Here is a 10,166-nt window from a genome sequence, read left to right as displayed (position 1 = left end):
CGCCCGGCACCGCCACCGGAGCGGTGCGGAGCGGAGCTCCCGGCCCCGCGGCCGCACCCGCGAGCGGAGCCCGAGCCCTCTGCCTTCCTTCCTTTTCCTCCTTCTTCTCCTCCTCCCCCCGGCCCGTCGCCGAGCGCTGCGAGCGGAGCCGGGGCAGCCGCTGTCCCCCGCCGCTGCTCGCCGCCCTGCCCTGCCCGCCCCCCTCCTCCGTCCCGCCCAAGCCATGAACTTTGGTCGCGGCCCCGCCGTGGTATTGAACGTCGGGGGCACCCGGTACTCGTTCTCCCGGGAGGTGCTGAAGGATTTCCCGCTGCGGCGGGTGAGCCGCCTGCACGGCTGCCTGTCGGAGCAGGACGTGCTGGAGGTGTGCGACGACTACGACCGGGAGCGGAACGAGTACTTCTTCGACCGTCACTCGGAGGCCTTCGGCTTCATCATGCTCTACGTCCGGCACGGGCACCTCCGCTTTGTGCCGCACATGTGCGAGCTCTCCTTCTACAACGAGCTTATCTACTGGGGGCTGGAGGGCTCCCACCTCGACTACTGCTGCCAGCGCCGCCTCGACGACCGCATGTCCGAGACGTGCACCTATTACTCGGCCGAGGAGCCGCCGGGAGAGCACAGCGCCGGTCCGAGGGGCAAAGCCCGGCGGGCGGCGGCGGCCGAGGGAGGGAAGTGGCTGGAGAGGATGCGGCGGACTTTCGAGGAGCCCACGTCTTCGCTGGCAGCCCAGGTGCTGGCCACCGTCTCCATCCTCTTCGTCATCGTGTCCATGGTGGTGCTGTGCGCCAGCACCCTACCCGAGTGGCGGGCGCCGGAGAACCGCAGCGTGGAGGAGCAGAGCAGGTACACAGCAGAGTCAGTCAGGGAGCCCTCAGGGTAGGAGGATCCTTTATTTTCCCGCTGTCCCTTGTGTCCCGTCCCGTCTGTCCTGCCGCTCGTCCTCGTTCTCTGTAGCTGCAGCCGCGGCGGGGAAAGCCCCAGTGCCGGAACGGGAGCCGGGGGCTGGGGAGAGGGCGCTGCCCCGACGGCTCGGGTGGCTCCGCGTTCCGCTGCCGGGGGATCCGGCGGTACGGGCACAGCGCGGCTCTGCTCTCCGCGCAGCGTCTCGGAGCTGCCGCGCCCTCCCTCGTAGAAGCCGCAGGGCTCCTTACCCACAGAGAGAGGTTCGCACGCTCGGGAAATCGCGTTAGACCGTACTGTCTATTTAGGGAATCGAAGCTTGAAAAAACGCAGGTCCCTTCTCTTTTCCTTTGGGGAAAACACTTCGGGTATTCACACAGGTCCTTCTGCTGGAGCAGACCCAGCGTGACGGATCTGACCTGGTAAAATCTGGCACGTGGGAGCAGCCTCACCCCGTCTCCTTTTGCCACTCAGCATCTCTAAGCAGACCATCGCGCTGAGCGCGGAGCTCCTGAAATGCTTCATCCCGTACCCCGCTGGGCGAGCGTAGCATATGTTTACATTTCCTATAGACACAACACGTGTAAACACGCTACACGTTGTGAAACAGTTGCAGAAACAAGAGCCCGGGTTTTAGGCTCAGCTCCGAGTCTTCCAAGCTAGAACAACCCCTTTGTTTTTCCTCTTTGTGACCTCGGCTCGGGGTTACAGCCATGTAACTGCTGACTTCGGTATCACCACTCTCCATCTTCTGCTCTCCTAGGGAACAGAATGAGCGCTGCTCCACTAAGAGTTCTCTCATAAATAAGCCTCAGACAACACCAATTAAAGTAAACGCTTCTTGTATTTCCCACATCTCTTCGTTTAAAACCAAAAGAATATTCAACAAAAAGTGTTCAGCTTCTACTCTGCTCAAGGGGCCCACAGTGAAACTGCAGCCCCGTCATTATGAAATTACCATCTTTTACCATAGAGTTAATTGGAATGTGATATATCACATTCAGCTAAATTAATTCCTTGGAAAGTATTTTCCTAGTTTCCATTAACTTAATGGAAAGTGCACCTGTATTTCTGTTTGTAGCCGAGCCAAAGCATTAATTGTATGAACAACAAGAAAGCAGCTACAGAGTGAGAAGCTCTTGGTTCCTGCCCAGATGCAGCTATGTCAGAAGCTGCTTTTACACGTTCTTCCAGTTAGGAAGCCTTACATAACCTCTGCGGACTTACTTCAAATGGGGGATGCTCTGCATGACCTCTGTGTAAGGCAGGACATGTAGATATCCCCACTAGATACGGGAAAATACGTGCAACAGCAACATAGAACCAATGCAATCAAAGAGACGGCACTTCGGCCATATCTTTGATCACATCTTTATGATGTGGACATTAACGATTTTCCACTTAGAGTTTAATGTGCAGATGGACAAGGCAGATGACCAAATTTTTATTTCATAGTACCTTCCTGTTCAAGAACATGTATAGAAGCACGTAGTTTTTTTCCTCTGATTGTATATTGTGTAACAAGTGTTGGGATCCTAAGTACTCATGAGATTTTCTGTATAGCCAAGCACCTGCCAGGGTAGGGAAGGCTGCTTTTAAAATGGAAAGGAGCACTGCCAACGATAGGGTAAGTTTCCTTAGAAGCAGCTGTAGTAGTCTACGGATTGGCAATAACAACTGTAAAAATTGCTGTGAAAAATTTCTAACCTTCTTGAAAAAGTCCATTGCACACAAACACACAGGCTGGTTCATTTCATGTGTGTCTTAGCCCATGTACTATCTCTGTATGTCAATCAATAGCAATTTAATGTGAACACACTGACAACAGGCACGAATGTATTCCTGCCTGTTCAGAGCTTGCTCCTGAGGTGGCCTTGTCCCTTAGAAGAGCCACTCCTTTCCTTGTTCTGCCTGCTGCATAATGACTAAAATGCCTGCGATGTCTGGAGAAAAGGAGTGAGCTACCGTTGCTTTTGAGCAATCCAGTTAAGTTGCACCTATTGACACTTGCCAGAGGATTTGACTTAATGTATCTGGTTGTCATCTGACTTCATGTCATTTACATTTCCTTAGGTTTCCAAAACCCGAGCAGCTTACCTGAAAGTTTGACCTTAGAAATTGCACAGCAGTGCATAGAGTGATGTACTCTGGTAGTACCACCTGTCAGTGAGAATGCTCGTAGAAACTCGCCACTGGTTTCCTAGCCATCCAAAAGTTTGAAGTGAAATTCTGTCTTTTGTTTATTAAGTGAGGTATCTTACTGAAACGAAGAAATTCTATGTAACATATAATATGCAATAATGTTTATTGCCAAGAGAAATTGTGACATCATTGCAATATGGAGATGGGTTTTGACACATATAGCACTGTAGTTACCAGTACAAAGACTTGACATCCTTAAAAACACATTTCAAAAACTTTTAGAAATAAAAATTGAATGAGCTTATCTAGAACTCAACAGAAGGGAGATTTTGGATAGAACTGACTATTCAAATCAGTATCCATCAGTACTTAGAGCAGATGAGCATTACCTCAGGAAATTCAGTGACCCTAAAATCTTGCTGACATTTTCAGTCTTTCATAGGTTTACCGATAAAAACAAACAACTGTCCTTTTCTCAGTGTTATGTTACTTATGGTTGGAAAGGTGCCACACAAGTCATTTCTGTGGCTAAAGTGAGGTAACCACCCACAGAACCGCTTAGGGCAGCTGTAGTGGAAACAGCTCAGCCAGGGTGTCTCCCCCATACCTGGACGTTGTTTCTAAGGGCAAGGTAGTAACTAATTCCATAATGTACAAAATTAGCCTCTTTAATGATGTTTGCAGTAAGGGTTACTACTGCTGCCAATTAATACCAGCTGTGTTTATATCTTTTTTTTTTCTCCCTATTATACACCAGAAGAGGAATTGAGTCCACCAAATTTTTCCCATATCCTTCTCAGAGACCCTTATGTTGTTATGACTTTTCACTATGATAGGACTGTCGAAAGGTGAACAACGTACATCTGTTTTTGGTCCTCACACCCTTTAGAGGGCAGCAACAGAGAACTCCAAGGCTTTTAAAAGAGAGAGGGGATGAAGAATCTTATCTCTGAATTTCACAGATCTCAGAGACAATATAATTCCCTCATTTGAAGAGGGATTGCCTTCCTCAGGTCTACATTTAGGATGAGGGATGAGCTATTAAAATTTTCTCACATTCCATGATTTCTCTCTCTTGCCTAACTTGGCAAGTTTCACTTACCAGAACTAAAGATTTGCATCAGATCTGCAGTTTAGGAGCAGACAGGAGGGGCACATGTCTCCCTTCTGTTGCTTCTGGCAATTTCAAGTCATCTTTGCTCTCTTCTGAACTATACCAACAGTTGCATTCTGAGAGTCTCTGATCACAGATCCATCCATAAACTGACCAGAAGCATCATCTTCTGAAGAGAGTTTAAGCCTGTGACAGGATGTAATTTGAAGCTGCTTGACTTAGAGCCAGTGCAGTTCTACCTACTATTTTTCTAAGACTAATATGAGTAGCTAGGTAGCATAAAAAGAGACTGTTGCCTCTTTTCCACTTATGATTAAATTGACATTGAAATAATCTCTCAGTTGTCACTCGTATATGATTGCTGTGTTGTTAGGCAAAAGAATTTAAACAGCATTTCTCAACAGATGCCAGTCAGCTTTTTTTTCTGTCTGCAAAACATCAGCTTAAAAAGTTACATTTGAATTTTAGAGGCACAAAAATCATTATTATTTCAGAACACCCAAACGTTCCTGCTCAACAACTGTTCATAAAAATAATAAATTCTTTCTCGGAGAAAATCTAAACACCTTTTTTCCCTAAATTCTAAAAGCAGGCTGAAGGTAATAAACAGAACTCCAGATTTAGTTTAAAAACCCAGATGTGGATTCTTCTTGTGAATTTAAGAGATTTTTGAAACGTTGAGATAACACAATGAATGGACGTGCATCACTCCCTGGCCACAGTGGAACCTGAACAATCTCACCAAGGCTGGGTGCTAATTCCATGTTCCAAGAATGTAACAAAAATGCTGAGGAACCTCAGGGCTGGAATGTTCCTACCCAGATGTTGCTTGGAAGCTGGGAAGCACATTTTCCTCTTCTCCAGGCAGTGCTGGTCATTACACCTCCCCACAAGAGGCAGGCACTAACCAACATTTAATGCATTAAGAGTTACTGCTACCAGAGCAGGGACAGAAGGGGAAAATGCCTGCAAAACTGGCTGTTCTATGGTCCTTGCTCTGCACTTTGTAGGCAGGCAGAAATCCTGTTGATTTCAAAAGGATTAAAAAAGGCTTTTTGCTGAAATGATGAGTCTTCCTGAGCAGGAGTTTGATCTTTCTGGCTACTTCTTGGACGTTCTTCAGGTGACACGGAAATAGGATTTAGCAACAATTTAACACATCAGTGCTGACAGCCTTGAATCCTGTCATAGACTGTCTTTAACTGTTTCACGTTTTCCTCGTGTCTTGTTGATGTTTATGTTCTACTTACAAGCTCAATCAGTAACAGTGCCACAAATTAATATTTTGGGGAGATTTCAACTGAATCACAAGGGGATATTAAAAGTATACAAACTGGCACATTGGGCCAAGGCATAACAGCAAGCTTAAACACTTTACGATGTTATTATAGTAAAAAAAATTAAATCATATAGCAAAACTAGTCTTGTTAGTGATTGAAAAATGTTTTGCAAGCACTTTTATTTAGTGTACATAAAACTGCCTATTCCAAAAGGAAATTATCAGACGGAACAGAAAATTAAACACAGACTGGATTACACAGGAAGTGAGGCTCAGAAAAGCTTCACTGCCAGTTTATGGCCAAAAGACTCATTAAGTACCAAGAGGCAATTTCTTGAAAAACAACAACAACAACAACAACAACAACAAAATCTCATTCTCTTTTATGTGACTTAGGCCTGGGCCAACAAACAGCAAGTTTGAGCAGAAATAACCTATAATTAATTAAAAATTAGAACTTCATATTCTCTTTGGTTATTCAGATTTTGTGGGGTGTTATCAAATAAATACTTCATGAGCTTGTTTTTCATTTCCTGTCTCCTTTTTGGATCTCAGCTATTTTAAAACTGAATGGATAAAACAAACATGCACTAAACAAGAACAGGTATTACATTTTACCAAATAAAGCTCATGATTTAATTATACACTTAGATACAGATGCTGAAGCAGCTTATTATTTCAGGAACAGGCAGTCTGTCATGTGAACATGCAGCAATATTTTAAGAATTGATTACAGTTTGGTAACATTAGTCTTCTTAGTGAATTTCAGTTGGCCTTAGCTTGATATAAAATCTTTTAAGGATTTTAATTTTCTTATCAGGTATTATTTCTCCATTAACAAGGATATAACTTAGTTATAAAGATAAGTCACTATAAGGAAGAGGGAGATGATCTGAAAGTGGAAACATAGTATGTAGCACTCTAGGTCTCACAACAGGTCAGAGGTTTCTAGTTGTGCTCACCAAATCACTTACTCTCTTAGGTGATTCATTAGGATGGTTGAAATCCATCCACAAATGAGGAAAAAAAAAAGTGAGAGGAGGAACAACACATTTCACTTGTGTCTAAGTTATTTGTCAGCTCCCAAGCCAGTATGTATTGAAATTGATGAGAAAAAGGATTGATTAATAAAATGTGTGTATATATATATATATATATATATATATATATATATATATGGAGAAATGGAAGTGCAATATATTGTCAAGCAGATGTAATGCATCTCCACTATTTTGATCTTGCTTTTCATTTTACATCATTGATGTTCCTTAGCTCTCTTGTAGTCCACAATAAAAGGTTCTTCAGTCCTTCCTAAAGCAGTATAACTGACTTACAGTATCTCTCATGCTCAGGACCATTGGAGTAAAAGAATGGATTCATCACATTTCATCTAACATGGATTTTTACTTGCATAACTGTTTCCCAAAGTTATACCAGAACACTCAATCAATTGTGATTCATAAAGATAACTTCTACTGAATCACAGTGATTAGGACCTAGCTTCTTCAAGATTTGACTCACAGATAACCTGCCAATTTGGGATACAATCGAGGAATTACACCACCATTGTTTTAGGGGCATCAGGAGGAAATACCAAATATAGCAATTTTTAATGGTAAAATTAAGAATGGCTTTTTCATTGAAATGCTCAGTGTCGTAGGTCACAGGTATTAATTAATTAATTAATTATCAGAGAAATCTCACAAGGAATGGAACAAAGTTGGTTGACATTATTGAATTCTTAGTTGCAAATTTATTTCCAGCCACATTTCTTGTAATAATTACAGGAAGATTCAGCCAACTTAGAAGCACTTTCAGCCTTCATCAGTTTATTCATTACCATAACTTTGCTGTTTGGCTCCTTTTACTGAAGAAAGTTTTATGTATTTTCTAGCCATGTATGTGAAAAATGAGTGAAGTGAATTTACCCAACTACATTTTTTTTCTTGATTTTTCAATGTGACAATAATTCACATTCATACAATAACTTTCATTATTCTGTACAAGACTTGTTTAGAAGGCGTTATGACCCGAACTTTCTTTTTAAAACCAAATTGGGATCTGACCTAGTTACCATTCACTATTATTATTCACAAGAACACTAGTGTCTTCAAAGGCTCAGTGTTTAAGAGAACACATAATTCTTAAGGGAAAGCTATTTTTGAAATTCGTGGGTCCTTACATCAGAGGTTGCTAACATGAACAAGCAATTTATAAGCCCTTTATTAAGAAAGGCTCCTTGCTTACAGGGCTTTCACTGGTATTTGTGAAACACAAATAAGATCATTACAAGGTCTGTGGCTGAAATCATAGCATACATTATGAATATACATCAACTGACTATTACTATTGCCTCTACTTTTTAGTATATAACTGAAGCGAATAAAGGAATAAAACAAAATTAAAACAAAACTTTAGTGTATGAAGCTTTTATGAAAGTTGTTTTATAGTCTGTTAACATAATTACAGCAGTTATAGAAGAATCTGTCTCTCTAGCAGCCCACTGTCTTAACAACAATGTCAACAGATTTCAGAAACAGTAAATATGTATGTATATGTAAATGTGTTAAGGAAACAAAACTTTAAGTGACAGCTAAATTATTACTTACAAATCATTATTCTTCCTATAGACAATACCTTATTAGAAAACCTGCAGTAGAAAAAAGTTGCATCTAGTATTTTCAGGTCTCCACTGTAAGGTCACTTAGGTGTCAGACCTGTTGGTAGAGATGGTACTGGTGAGTGGCTTTTTCTTTACACAAAAAGTTAGTGAAAGCAAACAAAGGAAAGAGGGAAATACTAATTGCCATTCCATCCAATATTAAGCAAGTGACAACAATTTGAACAGTTTTTCCTAAAGAAAAGGGTTATTTTGAGATGTGATATTCAACAGAATGTGCACTACCGTTATCAAATAATTGCAGAGAAAATTTATCTTCTGTTTCTACCTTACGTAGAAGTTTCAATTTGAAAATCCTCTCAAGTCTCACATGCTCATGCAGGACTTTAAAACACTCAAGAGAGTGCTGAAATCACCCTCCAGAAGAGCAGTGCTTTCTTTTATCAAGGCAGCTGTTTGCATTTGAGAAGACAATCCTGCCTATCATTTTGCTCCCTGACATTTTGTTATGGCACAGTTCAGAGGGAGTTACATTTAAAAGAAAATATAAAATTCAGTAATGCTCAGCATAAAGGCATACTAGATTATTACTTTGGTACTATGTTTACCCTATGGCGAAGAATAAAATACTATCTGTATTCAGTGGCAATACTATGAAATCTTGAATATAGTTCTAGGTAAGCCCCTGTTTGGGATGCAAATAAGACTGGTTTCAGCTGGTTCTTAAAGAGCCAATTTGCATGAATTATCTGATGCAATAGCTGATTTCCACCTACTCCATCTTCATTTTCATTCTAGTTTAGCAATCTGGATCAACACATCACCAGTTCACTGATCCACAGTCCTTGGCATTCCTAAATGGATCAAGCCTCGCAGATTTAAAACAAAACCATGAAGTATTTTAGATTATGTTACACACTGGCGCTGGTGGCACACCATTTTGTCTAGGGTCCCAGATTTTGTAGGCATATTTCTCCAGTATTAGGATAGGCATATATAACCCACAGAAAATGATCAGTGAATGAGGTCTTAGCACAGATCAGTTTAAACTCCTCATTAGATCCTAAGGTTATTTGCTGAAATCTGGTGCTTCATGCTCAGAATAAAAACAGTGTGGCTTTCTGTTTGTCATTTGTGAAGGTCTGAATGTCAATTTGGTAATGTCTGTGAAAAAAAAAAAACATCAAACCTCCACCAAAGCCCTTTCACAGAACATAAATGCTGTACTTTCTTTTTTTTGACAGGATAATTGAAGCTATCTGCATAGGCTGGTTCACTGCAGAGTGCATTGTGAGGTTCATCGTTTCAAAGAACAAGTGTGAGTTTGTCAGAAGACCTCTCAACATTATTGATTTACTGGCAATTACTCCTTACTACATCTCTGTTCTAATGACAGTTTTTACAGGGGAAAATTCGCAGCTCCAGAGGGCTGGAGTCACCTTGAGGGTCTTAAGAATGATGAGGATTTTTTGGGTGATTAAACTGGCTCGCCATTTCATTGGCCTTCAAACACTTGGTCTGACTCTGAAGCGTTGTTACAGAGAGATGGTGATGCTCCTTGTCTTTATCTGTGTTGCTATGGCAATTTTCAGTGCACTTTCCCAGCTGCTTGAAAATGGGCTGGACTTGGGAACTAAGAATAAGGATTATGCCAGCATCCCTGCTGCTTGTTGGTGGGTGATCATCTCTATGACCACAGTCGGTTACGGTGACATGTGTCCCATCACAGTACCAGGAAGGATTCTTGGAGGAATCTGCGTGGTTAGTGGCATTGTTTTACTAGCCTTGCCAATCACTTTCATTTATCATAGCTTTGTGCAGTGTTACCATGAGCTCAAGTTCCGATCTGCTAGGTATGGTAGAAGCCTCTCTGCTGAATTCTTAAATTGATCCAACTTGAATTCTGTTGTAGTTACTTGCTAAGTTTTGTCTTAGCAGAGAATGGTGGGAAGTCCCTTCATGTTTCCTCCTTGACTGGATGGTCCTATGGAACAACATTCTCGCCTGCCCGGAGAAAGCCCATCACCATTCAGACAGGAAAGACGGCTACCTACCTTGGGCACCTTGCAAGAGAGAGAGTGATGTTGTCAAATTTGAGAGAACAAAAT

General features: G+C 42.0%; 1 protein-coding gene across 2 annotated transcripts; it reads left to right on the top strand.

Annotated features, from left to right (window-relative positions):
• Nucleotides 1-223: 223 nt before the first annotated feature.
• KCNG3 (potassium voltage-gated channel modifier subfamily G member 3) lies at nt 224-9,948 on the top strand (the record flags this gene model as incomplete). 2 transcript variants are annotated; one of them, XM_079550846.1, is made up of 2 exons in its annotated part: nt 224-846; nt 9,303-9,948. In XM_079550846.1, 2 exons carry the CDS (start codon nt 224-226, stop codon nt 9,946-9,948), a joined length of 1,269 nt encoding a protein of 422 aa, XP_079406972.1. The 2 variants fall into 2 exon arrangements, with proteins under 2 accessions (XP_079406972.1, XP_079406971.1); XM_079550845.1 differs by having other exon boundaries at nt 224-879.
• Between the last annotated feature and the right edge of the window lie 218 nt (nt 9,949-10,166).

The sequence above is a fragment of the Tetrao urogallus genome (genome assembly GCF_951394365.1).
Source record: "Tetrao urogallus genome assembly, chromosome: 2".
Classification (NCBI taxonomy): Eukaryota; Metazoa; Chordata; class Aves; order Galliformes; family Phasianidae; genus Tetrao; species Tetrao urogallus.
Note: the sequence above shows the minus strand (reverse complement) of the source record. Positions and strands in the feature narration are given on the sequence as shown.